The sequence below is a fragment of the Wasmannia auropunctata genome, unplaced genomic scaffold (genome assembly GCF_000956235.1).
Source record: "Wasmannia auropunctata unplaced genomic scaffold, wasmannia.A_1.0 LD336074.1, whole genome shotgun sequence".
NCBI classification, from domain to species: Eukaryota; Metazoa; Arthropoda; class Insecta; order Hymenoptera; family Formicidae; genus Wasmannia; species Wasmannia auropunctata.
In genome coordinates this window covers 915348-938282 of record NW_012026816.1, presented here as the reverse complement: position 1 = coordinate 938282, position 22935 = coordinate 915348, and the positions used below count along the sequence as shown (strand labels likewise).

The following is a 22935-nucleotide window of genomic DNA, read 5'->3' as shown; positions in this document are numbered from 1 at the left end:
TTCTCTCTCCTCTTCCTCTCCCCCTTTGTCCCTCCTCCCTTTCTCGCCCCCGGTCCTCTCTCTGGAGAACCTCACTTTTAAGTTAATAACGCAATTACTGCCTCCTGCCGCAAGACGCGCGAGTCTCTCCTTGCCGCCTGCCCGTAACTTCTCTCTTTCTCTTAGATCCCTCTCCTCGTTTTCCTCTCTTTCCCCAGAAGAGAGCCTCCCACTTTTCGTTTCCTCATCCTCGCATTTTCTCGGCGTTAATTCAGGTGCCGGCACTCTGGGTGCCGTGATAACCACGAAATAATTTTGTCGCATGCCGGTGGTTGCCCAGAATGGAGTCTCGCCCCATCTTGTACTACTTTGCTGTCTTTTTTATTCCCTTCCTACAACGGTGATCCGTTTTCTCATTAAAGGGAATTTTGGAAACGTGATTCTTCATCACTATAAGTCTCTTCAACGCATTAACTCAGCTTCCAATTTTTTTTCTCTAATTTATTATTAATTAAGAAAGGAAAGCTACATAAATCCGAATGGAAAAAATCTTTTAATTTTTCAAAAATAAATTTTAGTAGAAAAAAAAAATGATTTTGTAGGAAAAAATTGAAATATAAATTAGCTTCGAATAGATTGCTACTTAAGATTCGCTAAATTATCGAGCGATGCAGTATGTCATTTGGAAATATAAGGGACAAAAAATAAAAAGGAAACATGGGGAAGCTATTGGAGAAAGGTGACAACACGGTGCTGCAATAAATCCGGGTACAGTCATCGTTTATAACGCGTGTGTGTGTCGAGCGAACATTGCGCTTTTGCGATTATTCGTTCACGGCAGTAAATACGCTGCGCGGAAATTTATGGCCCGACACGCTGCCGTTTCACGCGCGCGATTATAACGTCTTCGTCCAGTTTGGAAATGATTTAAGCAACGTTCAATACCCAGTGGACACGGACGTTGTGTGCGTCGTTAACGTTTACCGATTCGTGCCTGGCACGTAAAGTAAGGAGTGAAGATCATCTATTATGCAACTTTTTATCGCGATTAATTAACACGTGTTAGTTAATACCTATACATATTTTTTAACATTATTTTTTTTACGTTTTATTTTATTTGTATTCTATCTAAAAAAAAACTTTCACTATGAAATAAAAAGAATAATGAGAGAGAAAGAGAGAGGCCGGGGTGTCTTCTAGAACGATAATTAGACGTGGCGAACGATCATAACGCCGAGCCTTCGCGAGTTGCAAAAGTTTACGGGAGGATGTTAGAATCTCGTAGAAATCAGAATCGCCGTAAGGAGGCTCTAAACGGAGGAGAGATTATCTTGCACTGCCAGTGAAAAGCACGTGCCTTAAACGGCGCATAAGGAAGGCCAAACGGTGCCTCACTATAGAGAGCGCATGATGCAGATCGTCGCGCAGATAGTTCTCATAGGCCAATTAATTAAAAGGCTTCTTCTATGGCGTAATAAACCGCGGAACGCGTTTGATCGTACGGGGAAATTACTTCTGAAACGTTAACGAGATCGATCGATTCGCAATGCCAACTGTCGCGAGTAAAGTTGATTTAACGTTCATTTTGGCGCGTAGAAGAGAAATGCATCGTCGATGCATGTCAGTTTTTTTTTTCACGGATGCAAAATTACAAGAAGCTCGCGCGGGATTCGATGAGACATCGAATTAGAATTCCGAATGTAAATTGAAAAGAAAACAAGCAAACAAGATGCAAATGCGAAGTAAGGAAATTACGTTTTACCATTAAAGTTTATTCTCAATCATCAGATAATACGGTTACAGTCAGATTATGCGTAGTATAACGCTGTGTGGGAGGGGTGGCCGCCTCTTTATCCGTTTCAGTAAGACAATGCGAATGCATGGAATATAACTTACATCCGTTCCTACATTTCTCTATCAATGCAAGGCCGTGGCGAACACATTATTTATTCGCCGATCCTTAATTTCATGCATATCGACGTAGCCGTGTGCGGGAAGAAAATCATAACGATAAATTGTATAACGATTGAGTAACGGCGGTACACACAACTCTGTTTCGCAAGTCCATAAATTTATACGTACAAGCCTTCGGGAATGTCGAATATGCGGCAGGGGAGTGTCATTAGACTGATCTTGCGAACAGAACGTTATAAATTTCATTTGGAATCACATTGTAAAGCGTCATACAATCATGTTACACCCGTTCGATCCGTTATCTTGCTAATGTCGAAGACGAAGCATGCCAGAAATCGACGATGTCAGAGAGAGAGAGAGAGAGAGAGAGAGAGAGAGAGAGAGAAATATTGAGAGCAAACTTATATCTATTCGTGGCATCGCCAACATCTCCAAACGCGAGGCAATTCGATGATAACTCTCGCTTGCTTCGCGATCGTCTTCTCCTCTCCTCCTCCGTACACTCTGGAGGATTTTTCTCCTTCGTGGGACTTCGTACGTTGTTGTGCAGCGCGTGTGTTTCTCAGCCAGCATTAGATCACCGCGGCATAGAGAACCGTGTACAGGGTGTACCGATGCTATTCCGATGATCGTGACCCGATCCTCTGTAGACAAACTGGAGCGACGTTACTGTAACGATCCATCGGTTGACGTTCAATCGATCTGTTGCGCGCGAGAGAATTTCAGAGTCTAGATTTTAAAGAGACGTGGATGGGAGGAAAAATCTGAATCTAAACTTTATACAGTCTTGGTTCTCATGGCTGATTAATAGCACGGATGGCTAACGCGAATCGCGATATTGGATTCCATTCTATGTTGCAGTTTTAAGTTCCGCGAGACGTGCACACGTCGCATTTTACACTTAAAATGGAGTCACGGCGAATAAAGGGATCTATTACCTCAACCTTCAACTAGTATCCTCTTTTTCAACGTAACGTGACCGGTGTCACGGGGTCAGCGTTGACCCCCGGCCTAGGGGTCAAACACTTTTACCGTGTCGTTCGCCGTAGCATCCAACGACCCCTGTGTATCAAATAGCGTGGTAAATGCAGTGTCTCGGTTCATTGTGAATTGTTGACGGTATATAATAATCCGTTGCCAATTCAAAACGTTGCTTTTTGCATAATTGTTTTTTATATAGCTAAAAAATTATATTTGTAGCCATTTAATGCAAAATAATTTATAATAGTATATCATTAACACGCGTATATTTTACTTTTATAACATTCTAGCGATTTACTAGATAGCTTCTTTTATAATTATGCCAGGTATAGATCGATGTTATTGCAAAATCACGTGTATAGTTTTTGTACAGCAGCATCTAGCTCTGCTTTAGCTGCATAAAACGCAAGCAAATGTCACTATTTAATAAAAAAAATTCAACTTTTACAAACTTAAATTTCTGTCACTAAGTATAATTATGTATTTATAGTTTTTTTTTTAAAGAAAGAGAGATGTTCTTTCTGAAAAAAATAAATGATCACTCTTTTTCTCGAAGGAAGTTGCTGCATTTGTCAGTTGAAAAAAAATCCGTACGGATCGATTATTCAAAAAATAAAAATAAAATGTAATAAAACGTCGCAAACGTATCGCGACTTCAGGATCGAAGGATCGGATCGGAGGAGTAGCTGGTGTGAGGTAGTACCGGGACACCCGGTATGCCCCGGTACACGGAGCTTGGACCCACGGAGCGAGCGGGCAACTTCGGAGCGTCTGACCTCTGACCCAGGAGTTCTCTCCCCGTCCTCCTCTTCACGGATCGCGTTCCTCCAACCCCCGCCGTCCCTCACCTCCCCTGCCATGCCGCGCGGTGCATACTCCGCTTTATACTTGCGCTTTAAGCGCCGTGGCCTCTTTTAAATAGCGGGCCTCTGCCGGAGCCGGGGCCATCCACGACGTCGTCGAGCGTTACGGATTCCCTTGGTCCTCGGGACGAGACAATAATAACGATAACGATCGCCCGCGCGCACAGCTCGGCGAAAAAATTGCAACGAATCGTATAATGAGAGGGAAAGGCGATCGGCATTGACTTGAATCATAACGATTTCGCTCCTTCTTCGGCTTTTCCTTCCTTAAAGTTTCAAGTTGTTACAATGAATCATTCTTTAACTCGAAACTCACCGCTCAAGGAGTAAACAATTCAGGATCTCTATTATTACTCTGATGACAGGAAAATTGAATCTGAAATTGTACTCGTAGCTCTTTGAAATTGTTTGAAAAGCACGTGAATTTTAAAATCATAATCTAATAACCTGTATAATGTATAATATGATACTTTCAAACTTAAACTAGATAGATCAAAATTTCTAAAACAGAGTAATAGCTTGAAGAAAAAGATATGACATTGTCATGACTCAAATCAATGCCGATCACCTTTCATATCCTTTTTACTGTACGATTCGAGACGATATTTTTACTGCATCGTTGCCGTTATCATTCGTGACGTACATATATTCAGTTTATTTTGCATTTCAATTTTCTTTATACATTCTATTACACAAACATATACATGATTTGTAATGTTTTATTCTCCCGTGTACGTTCACGCAACTTTTTATAAATATCTACGATTAAAATTACTGCTCTTACCGTTGCTTGAATTTAAATATTTAAATATAAACTTTATTAATATTTAAATATAAACTTTAATCTGTAGCTGTATATAAAAAAATTGCCTTATAATTAGAAATAGAGCGCTACAATATACATTCTTGTTGATTGTCGTTATATTGGCAGTTGTATACCAATTAAATCAGAAGTCAATATTTACATACCTTATACAGAAAACCGTTCCACTAATGTTTGTTCGCTCTTTCCTGATCAGTCTTCACGAATACGTCTCGGCGAAACAATGTTGTATTGTATCTAGCGATATTCCGTGATATACAAAGTGGATATACATCATGTCAAAACGTTCCTGGGAATGCCTATATTACACAGTAGAAAATTCTACTAAAAAATGCAATTTGTGTGCACGTCCCTTTTTTATGACAGAGCCAGTATTTCGTTTACGTCAGCATCTAATCGATTATCATCCAAACGAGGCGGAAGAAGCACAAGAGAAAACTAACAAGTCAGTTAACAAAATTTGACATTTTTATATATTTATCGGTGATTATTTATAAGTATTATGAATATTCGAATCAATCTTTTATATAACTAATTGTATAAAAATCCGATAATTTATTGAATTTACCATTTTTATCATTTAAATAGTCAATTTATGTGAAAATACCTAACTTAATGTAAGTAACGGAGTAACATTTATTGATACTCGAAAACTCGGATTCGATTTTAAATATATTTACATTCGGGTTTCAATGAACACATCAGATGTTCGAATATCCAAATCGAGCATTAAGAGTTCTAATTAAAATTTATTAGATAGGGAAATTAATTTTCAGTTATATGAATATAACGAAATACAGTGACATGTTTCGCACAGACTGCGTCCGCAGGGACGCGGCAATCCCATTGAACGGATCAATTTTATTTTTCAATATTTCATATCGCGGCCATCCATATCGCGGGGAGTAGACGCCGCGGGAAAAAAAGTTAGCGCAAACCAATCAGCATATCGATATCAAATTTTAATCTCGCACCCTGTGTATCCGGGTAGGATATCGACGTTACGGTCTGATCGCGAAACTACCCATTTCACGGACTGAACAAATTTTTTATCATCTCGTGAACCCGATCTCTCCTTCCTTATCCATTCCAGGGCAGAGATCTGTTCAGAAAATAGGCAGCGATCAAACTGCCCAGTTGAATAAAGAACTCGTCAGTTGATACAATAATTCCTACCAGGAAGTACTTTCTACAATTATTATACATATAAATATGACGATATGGATAACAATGAAAGACAGTTATAAATTATTTATTCTTAAAGGGTATTGAATTAAAAAAATTGTTTCGTTTTTTATCCGGCTAATAGTATAAATATTTATTTGTATTCTCTTAACATCGCTCGTAGAACAGGCGAGAGATGATCGATCGTATAGCGTAAGCTATGTAGACGCGGGAGGTTCGGTTCACGAAGTTGACTTCGCGAAATGATTGGTTTCGCGAACGGGACGTATAGCGCCGATAGCGAATTAACCCCGCCGCGCCGGCTCGATTTGCGCGCATCGGGGGAGAGATCGAGCGGGAATCCGGCTTACGTGTTGCGTGCGGATCCGGGCGCGCACGGGGTCTGCCTTCGCGAAGTTTCTTGGAAAATTGTCGCGAATTAAATGCCATTAAATTTACGATTTGCGCGCCGGCGATTACGCAGCTCGCCGTCCAAGTAAAGGGAGACGTGCCCGACCGTTACCCGCGGCGGTTACCCTCTGGTAGCGTAATAACAGGGGAGGCCTCAAATTGTGGTCTCGCCCCGATATCCTCCCCCGCCTAGGTAGGTGCCTAGGACTATATATACTCGAGAATTTATCGGACGAATCGATCATGGCGCCAACGACGTCCGTAACCGAGTTAATTTTAGGTAGCTTATGTGAAGTTTTAATTGGCAGCGCGATGGTAAATTGATGCAAAAACTTAAAGGGCGTTTGCTAATGAGTGCAGATACGATCGCGATTCGTTTTCTTCGAGATTTCAACGAACAACGTTAATATATTATACATGCGATAATAGCAACTATTAACAATTATTTATTTATTATCGTTTAATAACGATTTAAATGACTGAAACATAGCATATACTTATAAGATGAGGAATACATTTCACAGCTGAGTTAGAGCCAGCTGGCTGTACTTCACGTGAAGCGAGGCGCCCGCGATTATGTATTACAAGCGCAAGAAACGCGATTCAACACAAATTGAATACCGTATCGCGAACGTTATTTCACGCTATTTCCTGCGACTCGCAGAGTCCCTCTTGTGCAGGAGAAGACGCGCAAGAAACTCCTGTCTCTACGGCTGTTCCGCGTTTCAGCTTCGTTGTTCGCGCCGTTTTTTTAGCCGCAGTAGGAGAAACCGCACCGCTGGTTCCTTGAACTATGCAATTACCTCGGTTTTGTCTTGCGACTTACAGCAGGGAGAATCATTGCGAGATCGAGCGGCGGCGGCGGAACAAGATGACCGCCTACATCACGGAGCTCTCCGACATGGTGCCGACCTGCTCAGCCCTGGCCCGGAAGCCCGACAAGCTCACGATCCTAAGGATGGCGGTGGCGCACATGAAAGCTCTCAGAGGTGAGTGACTTTGATCCTGCGGAATCTTATTTACAACAAACGATCCCTTTGCTCTATTTAAAGGACCTCAAAAATTAAGGTTTTTTAAGATTGATCTGTTTTAATTAGTTAGCTTAATCTTTAATTAATTAAATCGACAGTCAATACTTTGACCGTAAAGATATTTAAGATTAGATATAGATTAAGATATTAAAGATAGAACTCGATGGATTATTGTTTGTAATTGTGAAAATTTTCTTTTCGGATGGATTTTATTTTTTAGAATTGAATTGCTATATGTCGGTTTAATATTGAAAATTAAAAAAGTTGGGAAGAACTGCTTTCAAATTATCGCGAAGAAATATGCTAAAAATGCAGGCGGCAAGATGTTGAAGAGCCACTCCATTATTCGAAGTAAGAAGTTCTCTGGCGAATTTCTCGTCGAGAGGCGAAAAAACATCGAGCGTCGATAACTCACGAATCACTCGTAAGAGTCATAAGCCACTTGAATTTAACTTAAGCCTCGAGTTCTGTAACTCGCACGCGCCGCAAAGCCGGCAAATACTGGCGGATAATTCCTCTTTTCCTTGTTCTCTTTCTTTTAGTAGATAATGCATTTCTTTTTAATCCAGCTTCCGTGCATTAGACTTGCTTTCGAAAGACAATAAGGATATATAACTTTATTCCCATATACATATATATTCTCAGTTCTATATTTTATTTGCTCATTCTTATTTACTCATTCGGTTTCTCCTTCTACATTTTATTCGCTGTAATTTCATTCCAACGTGTTTATTTATGAACGAGGGAGAACAAATTTCTCTCTTTCTGTCTCTCTCCTTCTCCCCTCTTTCTCTCTATCTTTCTCTTTTCTTCGTCCGTCCCCGGCCGTCATCGATAAGGAACGGTGCAGCTTTCGACGCGGGACGTGACGATTAAGTTGCAGCGATGTTTGAGTTATCCGGCACGAGCGGCGCAATAACTTGGGCGCAACGCGAGATCTCGGTGCCTTAACGTGAAGCCGATTAAATTACGACCGTAGTCGACCCGCCGTACGTTACGTTATGTACCTACGACTATCGATTACGCGCGGGGAAACACTTGCCCGAGTCGGTCCCTCCCGGGTCGACGCGCGAAAACGCGCGGCTGGATCTCCGTCTCGACAGAGGCGAGAATTTACGAGCGCTTTTAGGATACTTACAATGTCGACGGTGTACTAAGTATCTGCGACTTTCTCGTTAAGTCGAAGACGAAAAGGCCGATGATGTTTCGCCAGATTTGCGTCGAGACGTAATCCTTTTAGATGGATCCATCTGTCAAGCGCGCGTGTCTTCAACTCATTAAATTGCTAAAATTATATTGCTATAATATAAAGAATTTTCATGTTAGAGATTGCAATTATTATCTTCTAGAAATCTCGAAAAATAATTTTTATCGATTTATCTGAAGAATCGCGTTAAAAATTCACAGAGAGTATCTATTGATAAAATCCTTTTTTCGCGAAATTTTTGTTTAAAAAAAAATCAAAATCGTTTTCGACAAAAAGAGAGAAAACAGTTTTGCTAAAAGTTTTAGAAATAAATTTGTTTACGAAATTTCATATAAATTCCGTAAAAATGTCGACAAAAAGAGAGAAAACAGTTTTGCTAAAAGTTTTAGAAATAAATTTGTTTACGAAATTTCATATAAATTCCGTAAAAATGTCGTTCTCTCGAAAAAATGGGGAAATCAACGGTGACAGATAGTTAAAACTTAAAGATTCCACGGTAGATATACAAATCCACGGGGATACCAATATAACTGATTAACGAAGAAAAACCGAGAGATATGGTCAGGTGAAGGAGAGAGGACGAGGGATGCACCGGAACGATCGTAACGTTGCGGTGGGTTTCGAGAGCCGGTGGCGGTCATATCGAATGCAGCGAGCGCGATATATGCTTCCGGTGGGCACGATGGGCGGAGTTGTGTGTATGTCCCGTCCGTCGGCGGCTGTCCCTTTGGTAGTTCTGGCCGGGGGTATCTACCTATCTACCTGAGCCCGAGGGAGCCTGCCGGCCGATGGACGCGTGCTGCGTATTGTGCGTGAACGCGCGCGTGTATATGCGTGATTCCGCCGTGATTTCACCTAGGTATTGGTGGTGCGTCGCGTTGTTTATAGCCGCTTCTCCTCTTTCCCGACGACGAGGGCCACTGCATACAAATCGCTCTCTCGCTCGGAAGAGGAGGAACTCTCTGTCTCTCTCTTCTCTCTCACCTGTGAAGAGAAAGAGAGTAGAGGGGTAGAAGGGGGAAGAGCAGGAGGAGGACGAGGAGGAGGACGCTCGTTTACGCGCGCGAACGCCCCGTGCGTGCGCTATGTGGAAGAGTATTACGCGGTCGCGACGCGACGTAGTCAGTACCGGGCACCGGTGGATTTTTTACGACCCCGGGACACCGGGGATAAAAACTGCTGAAAGGCTGAAGAACCGTTCGACGAACGTCGATAGGAAAGACGACAGTCGTACTGTCACGAGAACGGCGTCGGTTTTTTTTTATGTTCACACCCAGCACGGTGAGATCTCGTGGATGCGAAAGGAAAGGAAGTCATCAATGTTAAATATGCTTTCCACTCTGAAATTCTAACTTGGATATTGTATAATCGTTTATAAATTTGTTGAGAAACATTCTTAGTATTGTTTATTAAATATTAGGAAATTGACAATATCGAATAATTGAATGTGATGAATATCTATAAATTGATAATATCGAAAGTAACCACAAGAATATTTACAGTTATTGTTTAACGTTAGAATGCCTAGAAATGGAAATTAAATAACTATCAGCGTGAGATTACATACGAAACATATATATGAGATACCTATATCGAGTAGCATTGATCTCAAGCGATTCTTTTATCTTCTTGAACTGATTTTACTAATCAATTTAACTAGATTTTTTTAATTGCGTAAATGTTCGCATTATTATAGGAAAAACTTTATGAATACAACCAGTAACAAGGGGGGAAAGAGCCAAATTCGGCCAAGACTAAATGTTGATTACCCAATAATATTTTTAATGTTTAAATCTTTTAAATTTCAGCTAACGTAGTCTCGGCGAATTTGACTCTTTCCCCCTTTATTACTCGTATCATTTACATATATATATATATATCGGCCTTATTTGAAATTAAAATTTTATGAATTTAAAATTCGGATTATGCATTCGTAAACATTTATTTATATTTTAAATAATTGAGATCTATATTGTACAGTTTTATGAATATTTTCGGAATGTATTATCGTGTATCAGATAGATTGTGATAATTTTCTCTATAAATACATAATAAATACATAATTGTGCGATTATCCTCATTTTTGATGCATAGTGATCGAATCAAGAGAAAAACGTGCAATCTTTTTGTCCGCGACAAAATGTATGCACGTTCATATAACGGTATTTAAATTTATTTTTTCTAAATTTCTTACGGACGGGCAATTAATCGTAAAAGATCTGTTTGGACATGCTTGAAAATTTTGATGTCATCGGTGATAGAAACTGTATACAGATTCTCTTTGCGGAAGGTGTCACGCGGAGGATAACCACGGTGGTAACCGTTGGACCGGTAGACGTACACCACGTGGAAAGTAATGGTAACGAAGGTCACCGGGGGTCTTCCATAGATCTTGTTTGGAAGTCGTTAAAGTACCTCTTCCCGGAATTTCTCCGTATATCGGGGTAAAGATCGCATCGCCGCGCGAGAGAGACGCTCTTTCTCTCTCGCACCTCTTCCCCACTCTCCTCTCTCTCTCTTTCTCTTGGGATCCGCCGTCCGCTTTGCAATTCTGATCTTGCACCTCGATAGTTACCTCCGCTGGCGAGGTGCCCCGTCCTCATTTTTGGTACCGCACCACAGCGCGCCGCGGTCTTCGCGTCTCTCTTCTCGGAGGTCAACTTCGGAAGAAGCTATCGAGAGGCGATTTCAATATTCGATAGGACACGATTTGCTTAGGAATTCGCGGAGTGCTCTCCGAGGTTTGAATCATATTTCAGAAGCAATCGTCTTCCTCGATGAGTATGCGTACTGCTGAATTCTTCTTCTCTCGAAAACTTCAACTGATAATTTTAGAAGCGCGTCCAGTTTCATTAACATGGGAGAGAAACGAATTTCCACATTAAACAAAAAATTGTAGCGAATACGATAAATTCGAGCATAGTATATTACAGCGTTTGTATAGCCCATGACACGTAGAAAAACGCGTAGTAAGCAAATCGGCAGTATAAAATCACAGTATAAAACGTAAGGCAATAATCTTATGTTTTCTACTGTGATTGGCCAATTCACTTGCGTCTTACTGCTTTACGTTTTTCTGTGTGCTTATAAATCCAATCCCCCATATATACATCATATATAAGACTTGTATAATAAATCCGGATAGGATACATTCGGATTATTCTCTTATAAATCCCGTTATCCCCTGTCCTCGCGAGCGTTGTCAGAGCGAAATGGAATGTGTCGCAGGCACCGGAAATACCGGAAATACGGACAGCGCCTTCAAGCCGTCCTTCCTCACGGATCAAGAGTTGAAGCACTTGATCCTCGAAGCGGCGGACGGTTTCTTATTCGTTGTGAGCTGCGACACGGGCAGGATCATCTACGTGTCCGACTCGGTTGCGCCGGTGTTGAACTACACCCAGAGCGACTGGTTCGGCACCAGCCTTTACACGCAGGTTCATCCCGACGATACCGAGAAGGTGCGAGAGCAACTCAGCGCGGCGGAACCGCAGCACGGTGGTCGAGTATTGGACCTAAAGACTGGTACAGTCAAGAAGGAAGGTCAATGTAAGTAAAGATAAAAAAAAACTCACTTGATTATTCGACATTTTCAGAGAATATCTACTTTATCATTTTATTTTAATATAGTATAGATTAGTATTCTGTTATCCATTTATCTTATCATTTATCTTACAGATGATTTTATTCGTTTTTCGGATTTCAAGACGACTGATCAAGCTATTTTCTATATTCGGAAAAAATATGTTTATGAATATATTCATCTATATATTTGAATATATTCAAATATATTCAAATATAGATGAAGTAATTGATTAATTGATATAGATGATGAAAACCTTCCGATTGTAGCTTCGATGCGACTGTGCATGGGCTCAAGAAGGGGTTTCATCTGTCGCATGAAAGTCGGGAGTCTGCAGACCTCAGGTGACATGGCAGCGGCACACGGGTTGCACCGTATGAAGCAAAGGAACTCCCTGGGACCCCCGGCGCGGGACGGCCAGAACTACGCGGTGGTGCATTGCACCGGATACATTAAGAATTGGCCACCCACTGGTAAGTTTGACACAGGTTTTCATCTGTGCCGAGTCGAGGGAGAATCGCGTATAAAATCATACGACGGTGTGCTACCGGGTAACGGTTCTCTCTCTCTCTCTCTCTCTCTCTGTCGGGCGCGACGTACAACGGACCCCGGCTTTCTATTTTAAAGCGGGGGAGACGTCGCGCCCGAGGAATACGAACGAACCGTTCCTGGAACACGGCGGAACGCATATGCCACGTGTGTACTGTAAATTAAGAACCGCCTCGAGTGTTGCCGTGACTGAATTTTTCGAACTCTTTCATTTAATATTCCGTATTTAATTAAACGTGTATTTACTTTTTCGATCAGTTGCGAAAAGTAGTAACGCGAAAATTAAAAAAAAACACGAAGGATTTGCATGTTCAAACAATAAATCTAATTGATGAATTGAAGAAGAGAAAGAATATCATCAGATGCTTTTTTTTCACTGGTGATATATGCCTATGGTCTAAAATAGTCTTGTTTCTTCAAAGTTCTCGTTTAATCGCTGAGTGGAAAGTCGTCACCATTAAAGAATCGCGGCGAGGTAGTTATCGGCTGTTAACATATTTGTTTAATATTCATGATCACGTGCGTAGCTCTTTTTGTTCCATCGATAGCTTTGTGGCAGCCGCTGATTAATTCAATCTTATCGATTTACGTTAAAAAAGAAAGCGACATCTCTCGCGTACATTAAATGCGATAGAGGTGCAATAAATCGAACGCTTTGCAACTTTCGAATTTCACGATTTATGATATTAATTTTTTTTATGTAGTATTTTAGCATTTCGATAAATAATTTAATTCAATTATAAGTTATTATTGACTTTGATTATGTCAATATATCAGTATAAGTTATCCATCAGTATGACGTTTTTAAGTTTTAACGTATGTAAGTTTTAGTTCATAAAACAAATTCTTTTCAAGCCGATCAACGGGAAATCATGGACTGATTCATGATTTTACGCTGTAGGTGATTTTGTTCCCCAATGTGTACCAAGTGTGGGTCTAGGTGACAGAGGTGGCGTCCACCAAACTGGTCCAGACGGCGTAGTCACGGATGAGAATGCCTCCACTCATTGCTGCCTTGTCGCCATTGGACGATTACAGGTCACTAGCACACCAAATAGTAGCGACTTAGCAGGTTCCAATAGCAATAGCGGTAAGTGTCGTCTTATTTATTAGCAATAATATTATAATAATAAATTTAATTGAAAGTTTTGCAAATTAAAATTCATGTAACAGTACAGAAGAAGTCATGGTTTCCGTTTGTGAATTATGTGTCTGTTCGTTATAGAATTTATATCACGTCACTCTGCAGAAGGTAAATTTACCTTCGTGGATCAACGGGTCGGCGGAATTTTGGGTTATACTCCATCGGAACTCTTAGGTCATCCCTGCTACGAATTTTTCCATCCGGAGGATCTGACACATATGCGGGAGAGCTTTGAACAAGGTAACGCTCCGTATTAAACTGCGTGTTATTCATTAATACTGTTTCATCAGCATTATTAACATGTGATTTGTTTTCTAGTGTTGAAGTTAAAAGGACAAGTCGTGTCTGTGATGTACAGATTTCGGGCTAAGAATCGCGATTGGGTGTGGTTGAGGACGTCGGCATTTGCGTTCTTAAATCCGTTCAACGAAGACGTCGAATATATCGTCTGCACAAACACGCATGCAAAGTAAGAACGGGATTACGTTTGATATCTTAAAGACATCTTTATATTATATCTCTCATTTTTTTTCTTTCGCATGGAAAAAAATATTCGCATGTCTTTTCATCCAGGTCGTTTCATCCTAGTAGCGACGGTCAAACGGAGAGCGAAGCTGTACCTGCATATGGACAACCTGGTCTGGATTATTCTCTTCCGAGCAGGCATCCTACCAGGGATCCGCTGTACTCGCATCACATGATGCAGCACCCAGCCACTGTAGCTACAGCCAGTAAGTACCGATTACCGCATTCTTTATTATTTCTCGCATATCTGAACAATCGAACGTTGAACGCACATGTCATTTGCAGGTCCGCAACAACCGAGGCCGTCCAGCACGCAGAACGTATACCAGAGCTACGAGACGACGCAGTCGCCGATAGCTTATGGGTCACCTGGACAGCAAAGCGCGTCCTCGGGGGTCTTGAATAGGATTCAGAAACCGGCTAATACATCTCCAACTCCACAAGCATGGGCAATTGGAAGACAGGTATTTAATATTCCTCCGTTTCTCGGTAGATTCGAAAAGTTACAAACATGTCTAAAACTACTACGTTTTCCAAGCAGCAACCCGTGACAGAAGGCTACCAGTACAGTCAATTAAGTCCATCGAGATCACCGAGCGGGCCGACGTACACTCAGCTCAGTAGCGGTGCTAGAACACCGGCTACGCAGCAATATCATGCAGTCACAACAGTGCCTAATAATCCTGGTTAGTCTTTCGGCATACCTTGCTTGTTTTATATATATATGAAAGTGCAAATATAAAATGTGCGTCTGTCGTCAGGTATGTGGGGTTGGCAGAGTCAACAGCATCAGACGCAGCAACCGGACGGACAGACCGGCGCTCAGGTGCCCGCGCAAGCGCAACCACCGCATCCTGGACAGGCCGGGCCCGGCACACAGCCGCAAGAGCTGTCTGAGATGCTGCAGATGCTGCAAGATCAAAGCGCCACGTGCGGCTCGTCCGGCTTCGACGAAACACTGAATATGTTCACCACTAGCTTCGAGTAGCAACGAGAAAGGCGATATGCCTCTGAGAAGCAGCTTCTATTTTAGAGGAATTCTCTCTCTTCGGGACTTTCCCTGGCTGTTCGGTATCACTTCGAGGATTTTGATCTTGGGCATCGTAATCCGCACCCTCACATCGACATCCGGAGGATCGTTCACGGAGAACAGAGAAACGCGCGATTTAACAATTTAGCACCGCATATATAGACTCTACGCAAAAACGATCGCACTGGGATTAGGACAGCCTAGTCTACCGGATTATTTACATATTATACATACGTATTATAACGAGAGGTTTTTGATTCATTGTCATTGGGTATCAGACGTTACCGGGTACGATCGTCGCGTCATGCGTTTCGATTGTTTGAGATAATTATCTAAATTGATAAGCATGGTCTCGCTGCGAAAATACCATTAAAACATCAAGGGCGTCATCTGTACCTTTATGACGATTATCGATTAGTGCTCGAAATAAATTATAATACGCACAGATGGGCTATCCACATTTTTGGGCATAAGCTATTGTACGTAAAAATAAAGTTTTATATTTATAAATTTTACATTTGAAATTAAATGCGTAACCGATGAAGATGTCAGTAACTAATAAATGCTTTCAATACTTTCAATGATTTAGATTGACTGTACTTTAATAAACTTGGAATTAAATTTAAAAAAATTAATTCCAAGTTAATCAAATCTACTCATAGCGGTGAGAGCTATTAAGTTGATTGATTAATGAACGGCCTGTAGATGAATATTTTGGCCTTGTTACAAGTATTCTAAACATATGTAAGCATCTGTGCTTATTATACAAATCAAATAATGTAATTTTAATTTTCATGACAATTTTAAATGAGGTATCATGCGATTCGATAAATATTTAACGAAGGAAAAGAAAAATAAAAATGAAAATAGCAGAAGTGTGTAACTCTAAACAATAAGAAAAAGTATTTTTAAAAAAAAAACTTCTCAATCAAAGATCTATACACAAATCACGGTAATTTTAATACCAGCTTATCGTTAGATTTGTAAGGTTAGCTTAATTACTTTAATTTAGATCTTTGTAATTATAAACAGTGCAATCATAAACCAACACGCGATAAGAAATCGTTCGAGACATTGACAATGTACAAAAATTGTGTAATCCACCTTTGCTTCTCTGTGCAAGACACCGTTTTTAGATATTCTTAAAGAAAAAAAAATATAGATAATGTTACACATACGAATAATTGCATTTATAAGTAACCACGTGTGACTTAGCGCGTTTGTACGTGTTTTAGCAAATTTTGACGAGCACACTGAAACGAAATTACAGCATATCATGATGAATTGGGAACATTTTTCACTAATATACGAACTATACATATACGCATGATTTTCTTTTATCATCCTACATCGTGACGAGAATAGTACCATCACTTTTTGACAATAACTAATATATTGGGCCTGGTGCAGGCGTCAATATTTATATGCGAATGTTAAGTATGAATTCGTCTCAAAGAGGTTCACAAATCCCTTATCCACTGTTATATATTCCTTTGCACAATATCCACTCACGTATTATAGCCCCACAGAAAATCACGAGTAATATGATTTAAAGAGCGAAGGGTGTTAGAAATGCATACGTATATCATGCAATAAAGCTATAAAAAATATTTTTAGTGTACATATGTATCATTACATTACACAAAGAGTGTAAAGAATTTACTTTGCTTGTAAGTTCTTTAACAATTCTCGCTAACTATTGTTCCTTTTCGATTATATTCAATAATAAACGAAAAGAGGCAATAAGATATAACAGCATGAAATCTTCAAAAGGCACGATGGAAAAATATAATACAATTTTTCATTTAAATCTTAAACAAATTTAAAATATAAATACAAAAATTTATAATTTCAGTTTTACAGCCGAAGTAGTGTTAGTTTTCTTCTTGGATAAATTGCCCTTTTTAACTTTACTGTCGACTTGATCTTGTAACTGCTTGAAAAACGCACTCGAGGATTTTGCCGCTTTGTGCGTTGTTTCGGTTAACTTCATAACGTTTCTATCTTTAGTTACTTTCTCAACTAACGCAGCCTTCTCTTTCTTATCTTTATACTTCTTAGCGATTCCTGGTTGCAAAGCCCTTAATTTCTCCTTCTTTTCTGTTGCCTGTTGTTTGGCTCGTTGCCTCGATTTCTTTCGTCTTCTCTCGCGCTTCATATCGGTTTTCGTTCGTTCTGCTTTACCGATAAGATCACCGCGTTGTTTGGCTGGAAATAAGAATTGTAGATAAAATTAAAAAATACTGTACTATATAAACCAATAATAGTCATATTAAATATAACATGATAAATACTTTTAATTTCTTCAGGCGCTAATAGAGTAGCATCAGTGGCCGTGACAGGTGCTACCTCTTCCATGTTAATTGCAGGTACATTGCTAATGATTTTAATTTCTGGTTTAGCCTAGAACAGAAATCATATATATTATGTATCTTACAAAAAATATACTTGGCGTGAACTTGCGACTCTTGATAAACGTTACACTATTAAGAATATCTCAAAATATAAACGTTTTGTAACGAGAGTAGAGAATTATTTATACAAATTGCTAGGATAGCTTTTACTTATAAAGAAACATTTACCTCAGAATAAGTACTTTCGATTGTTAATATTTATCATTAATTATATCACATTTTAATATAAATTTCGATTGATCTTCAATGTAAATCATGACAAATCTTACCATCTTGGGAGTGTAATGATAATTAGCTAACGCATCCAATTTTGATATCAGAGAACGCATCATTTGTCGAATTTCATGGTGAGACTGTGGCGTTTCCTCTTTCTTCTCATCGTTCTCTGGATCCAACGATTGCTTTTGCCTCAGGTACTCATTTTCGTAAATTTGCGACAAGCTCTCCTTGCTCTTTTCCTGATTCAGTATCAATTTTTTCTTGTATTCCAACGGTGTCTCGACTGGCTTGAACTTCTTCTCGACGTCGTCCCAAGCCTTATCCTTAATTCGCTGCTTGATTATGTCCTCCAACTTCATAGTGGTCTCCTCGGTGATCAATGGGGCTGGCCTTGTGTTCACATCGACAGACACGAACTCCTCTAGCAAGGAATTATGTGGTCGATTTGTACCACTCACTTCGCCCTTCAATTGCCATGGTTTCTCGCTGACCGCCTCCTCCTCCAATTCTTCAATCCTCATTAACAGCCTCTCTTGACGAGCCTCCAAAGTAGATTTTGGCTCTATGTTTTCCTCCATCTTTTCTTCCTTATCTTCCTTATTATGATTCATTTTATTCTCCAAGCTATCTGTCTCGTCCGAGTCGTTAGTGAGATTGAATCTTACTCTTTTGACAGTTTGATCATCTTCATCCTCCTCGTCAAGATCCATCTCTTCGTCCTCTAATTCTTCTTCTTCAAAATCCCTAATACTGTCGTCGAGATCTGAATTTTTGCTTTTGTCAGCTTGCTCGTTCTCGCTATCGGGACTATCGAAGAAATCCGCGTACTTTATGTATTTCTTTTCTTCAGGATTATCTCCATCTTCTTCCTCGGAAACATCGTTAAATAAATCCACCGATTCATCATCAGATCCAGCATCCTCTCCCTGCTTCTCTTTCCTCTCTTCCTTAATTAAATATTCATCCAGTTCTTGCAACTTAAAGAATTTGTCGTCTACGATGGAGGATTTCTTATGTTTTCTCTTCCGGGAATTACTTTTAATTTCCACATCCTCGTCTTCTGATTCTTTCTCATCGGACATGCCTTCATCCTCTTGATCTAAATTATCATTTCCAACGTGTATAAGTTCAGGTTTCCTTGAACTCACCGGGATTACCAGCTTTTTACTTTCAGATAAAACTGTAGAGATGTCACTTAAAAAGTGTGTTATCTCGCCCTCGTTCTGCAGTTCCAATTGCTGCCAAATTTGCTCCTCGTCAAAACCTTCTGTGACTAATTCTGGTAATGCATTCGTATTTCTATTCTTTTTGTAGGACTGCTCCTTGGCAAAATCGTAGACATTTTTTGTAAGGGCTGTTACATCGACTTTATTTTTCCCACTAAAATTGAAAAAAGATTTTGTTCTCAAAATAAACTTTTGCTTTTTTTATATTTGATGCATTCTTATTTTGTACTTGATGTGTAAATTTTAATACCATTAATTTAGCATTATATATTTCATTATCATTTCTCTTTTCTTTGCAGTGATATTTATTACAAACATTATCTTCTTCATTTCGGAACTTCTTAGATTAACGATTAAGTAACATCAAAATTTCAAAGTATTTTACTTGCCTTTTTATTTGTTCTAGCGATCGAATACCATCAAGCGTAGATATGATATTACCAAGAACTTCTATATTGGCCATTTTTTTCCATTATATTAATACAAACTTGATAAATATTTAATAAACGATGAAAAGCGATCAAATCCACGTGCTGTATAACCACAAACACGACGAACCACGAACCGTGGCGCGCGCCGTGGCGGGCATAGCCTCAACTATTGCCTGAACTATTTTATCGACAGATGTGCAATCGTATATAAATTTTGTAAAATATTTTTTAATCTTAATATTAATTTTGGAATGTATTCAATATTTTCTTTAAAAATTGTTAATCACGACAAATTTTACAAACAATATAACAAATGTCAAATGTAAGATGCCTAGAATCTGGATATAACGACAATCAGAGAGGAATAGAGGATCCTCTCTGGTGCCACATATGGACGTAGGAATATAAGGGGACATGGAGTCTCTCTACGAGAATCCGGCATGTCGCACCATCTATCGATTTGGATCAGACTAATTATTGCTCTAGATAGAGCGGCGATCGCAGGTGACGTGACGGCGCGGAATTTCGGAGTAAGTCGGAATTTGAGGGAAGGAAGCGAAGGGTACGGAGCAGTACGGAGCAGTACGGAGTAAGCGTGCCGAGAGAGTTAATTGGGTTTTGTCGCGGTGTGCGTACTTGCGTTTTCGGCGAGAGTGCTAAAAAGGAAAAGAGTTAGAAGACGAAAGAGTTAGGACGAGAGTTAGAAAGAACGGGCAATCTGAGACTCCTGCTCCTCGTCACAAACAAGGTCACTGAGACCGGTGTCTGTTTGTGAGAATTCGAAAACAATGACTTGCGTGACCTTCCGGAATGAGAGGCTATCTCCCGCCAACCTCCGATAACGGGCCTGCCGAAAATCTCTTTATTTGGTCTTGATGATCGATCCTTCTGCGAAAAATCCTCGATATATTTCAAGATTTCAACAGAATATACCTGTGACAATTTGCGTGACGTTTGCTGACATTCGAGATCATGTATTCTATACGCAAAAGTACCCATTCCGCAACGAGAGTCGAGCACGCGATCACATGCCATTTTTAACCGCACCAAGAAATGCCTCGTTGTTGCCGACGCGAATATTATACGGGTGTTCCGTTTGATTCCCGACGTCGACATGACAAGGAGGGAGAAATATACAGGTACACCTTTTATTTCACTTTTTCACACACTACTTAATCGAATGTACATACAAGCTGAAAAAACATGCGTATATATTATTCTCTCTGTGCAGAAACACGTCCCCCTAAAATGAAGCTGGAATGCTTGGCGCAGTACACCTTGCATGGGAACATCATGTCCATGCAGTCCGTTCATCTTATCGGCTCACAAAGGGATTCTTTGCTGCTCAGCTTCCGCGACGCAAAACTGTCCGTCGTCGAATACGATCAGGACATTTACAACCTGAGAACTGTGCCATTACTAGATAATAAGAGTGATCCTGAGGGAAGATGCACGGTAATGCTGATATTTGGCAGAAAACTGGTTGTGTTACCCTTTCGTAAGGATCCCAGCCTCGACGATGGTGACTTATTTGACACTGCAAAATTAACATCTTTCAATGAGACTCCGATATTATCCTCATATATGATAGTATGATTGAAAACACTGGAGGAGAAGATGGATAATGTGATAGACTTACAGTTTCTGCATGGATATTACGAACCTATGTTATTAATTTTGTACGAACCAGTGAGAACATTTTTAAGGTAAGGATTAGTTTCATATTTATGAAATACATAAGAAAAATTATACATTCAATAAAAAAAAAACATTAATTGTTGTGATCTGTGTATACAGGCGCATTGCGGTAAAACAGGATACTTGTGCAATGGTTGCTATATCTTTGAATATTCAGCAAAGGGCTCATCTAATCATTTGATCTGTCTCAAATTTGCCATTCGACTGCTACCAAGCTGTACTTGTGAAAAAGCCACTGGGTGGCACCCTATGGCAGTCAACTTGCTTATTTATATGAATCAAAGCATACCACTTTATAGAGTGTCACTTAACAGTTTAGCAGATACAAGTACAAATTTTCCATTAAGTAAGCGTAATTTCTATTGGTGTTATAATATTTACTATAATATTGCATTATAATATATAATATTACATTATATTTACTATAATATTACATTATAATACAATTTGTAATGTCCATGTATAATAATTATTAAATGTATTTGTTACTTGTCATTTTTGCAGAGCCGCAGGAAGGAGTGAAGATGAGTTTAGAAAGAGCCCAAAAAAAAAAGAACTCGAGAGAGAAAGGTGGAAATGGAATTTGAAGTGGACGAGAGAGAAGCTGAACTGGATGGTCCAGAATACGTTGAACCTGACAGCGACGATGATGACTACGATGAGGACGATGATGACGACCTCGAAGAACTTTCTGTGGTAAGTGGATGAAATAATTATTCACTGAAATACAAATTCTTAACAAAAATAATTTAATAAGATTTCTTCATAAATAAAATTAATAATTAAAAATGTTGCGTGGGATGAAGATAGTGACTCTGAATATTTAACTAACTTAACGCCCGTAGTAGTTAAAAAATGGCGCCATTTTTCTCGCCGTGTTTTCATCGTCTTGTACTCGCTTCCACTCATATACTTATCTTCTATTGATTGTATTATTAATCGTAGATGGACGGATCCAATCCAGTTAATAAACTCTCTTGGCAATTTCTAAAAAGTAAATATGAAAAATAAAAATAAAAAATTTGTAAATTTTAATATTAAATAGAATATTTATAACTTACCTTTAGAACGTCAACCTTTTGCTCTAATTTTCATTTGCTTTTGTTTTTCGAATCGTTTAATTAAACATAGTTATGGTCGGCATTTCTTTTTTTTTTTTTATTGTGGAAAGAAGATGTGAGTAATTTAAAAAGCGGTGTGTTAATCTGAGTTCTTGGTATATGCTTAAACATTTAGGTTTGATTTAATAACTTGTCAAAGTTACTAAAAATAATTTGATTTATTGGTCTGCTAATCGAAGTTCTTGGTATGTGCATAAACATTTTGGTTTGATTTAATAACTTGTTGAAGTTATTAAAAATAATTTGATTCATTGGTCTGTTAATCGGAGTTCTTGGTATATGCATAAACATTTTAGTTTGATTTAATAACTTATTAAAGTTACTAAAAATAATTTGATTCATTTTCTATATATATACAAGGTGTCCCAAAATTGGCGCATTCGGAGTACAGGACGTGATACTTTGTGCTAAAAGGAACAACTTTTTGTTTTAGCAAATTTTGATCTGACAAATAATTTTGGCAGGAGAGCTGATTAAAATTAACGAATAATCGCTTTTGTCCATGCGGCGCTCAGGGTCGGCGCGCGCTCCTCCATTCACTTGTTCCTAATCCTTGGCTAATATTTACAAGTAATGTCTTAAGATACTAATACGGCTCTGTTATAATTAGTTTACGACATTT

The 22935-nt window shown here is 39.3% G+C and overlaps 3 protein-coding genes and 1 pseudogene across 8 annotated transcripts in view; 2 read left to right on the top strand and 2 right to left on the bottom strand.

Annotated features, from left to right (window-relative positions):
• Window positions 1–16525, top strand: part of LOC105449563 (aryl hydrocarbon receptor nuclear translocator homolog) — a 36566-nt gene extending 20041 nt beyond the window's left edge. The window contains exons 4-13 of one of the 6 annotated variants that reach the window (XM_011688829.1): window positions 6964–7124; window positions 11602–11922; window positions 12226–12429; window positions 13407–13595; window positions 13731–13889; window positions 13968–14118; window positions 14241–14380; window positions 14460–14638; window positions 14713–14860; window positions 14936–16525. In XM_011688829.1, coding sequence (XP_011687131.1) covers window positions 6964–7124; window positions 11602–11922; window positions 12226–12429; window positions 13407–13595; window positions 13731–13889; window positions 13968–14118; window positions 14241–14380; window positions 14460–14638; window positions 14713–14860; window positions 14936–15162 — 1879 coding nt within the window. In that variant the 3' untranslated portion in view covers window positions 15163–16525. Of the gene's footprint in view, window positions 1–6963; window positions 7125–11601; window positions 11923–12225; window positions 12430–13406; window positions 13596–13730; window positions 13890–13967; window positions 14119–14222; window positions 14381–14459; window positions 14639–14712; window positions 14861–14935 lie in introns of all 6 variants that reach the window. The other 5 variants (XM_011688827.1, XM_011688828.1, XM_011688825.1 and 2 more) reach the window with 5 other exon arrangements.
• A 272-nt stretch (window positions 16526–16797) lies between these two features.
• On the bottom strand, window positions 16798–19654 carry LOC105449561 (U3 small nucleolar ribonucleoprotein protein MPP10). The gene is made up of 4 exons (XM_011688824.1): window positions 19453–19654; window positions 17888–19217; window positions 17499–17607; window positions 16798–17412 (listed from the first exon to the last, which is right to left on the bottom strand). Exons 1-4 carry the CDS (start codon window positions 19524–19526, stop codon window positions 17048–17050), a joined length of 1878 nt encoding a protein of 625 aa, XP_011687126.1. The 5' UTR covers window positions 19527–19654; the 3' UTR covers window positions 16798–17047.
• A 247-nt stretch (window positions 19655–19901) lies between these two features.
• LOC105449560 lies at window positions 19902–22596 on the top strand (annotated as a pseudogene).
• Window positions 22128–22935, bottom strand: part of LOC105449736 — a 19194-nt gene continuing 18386 nt past the window's right edge. The window contains exon 4 of the mRNA XM_011689119.1: window positions 22128–22179. Coding sequence (XP_011687421.1) covers window positions 22128–22179 — 52 coding nt within the window. The remainder of the gene's footprint in view (window positions 22180–22935) is intronic.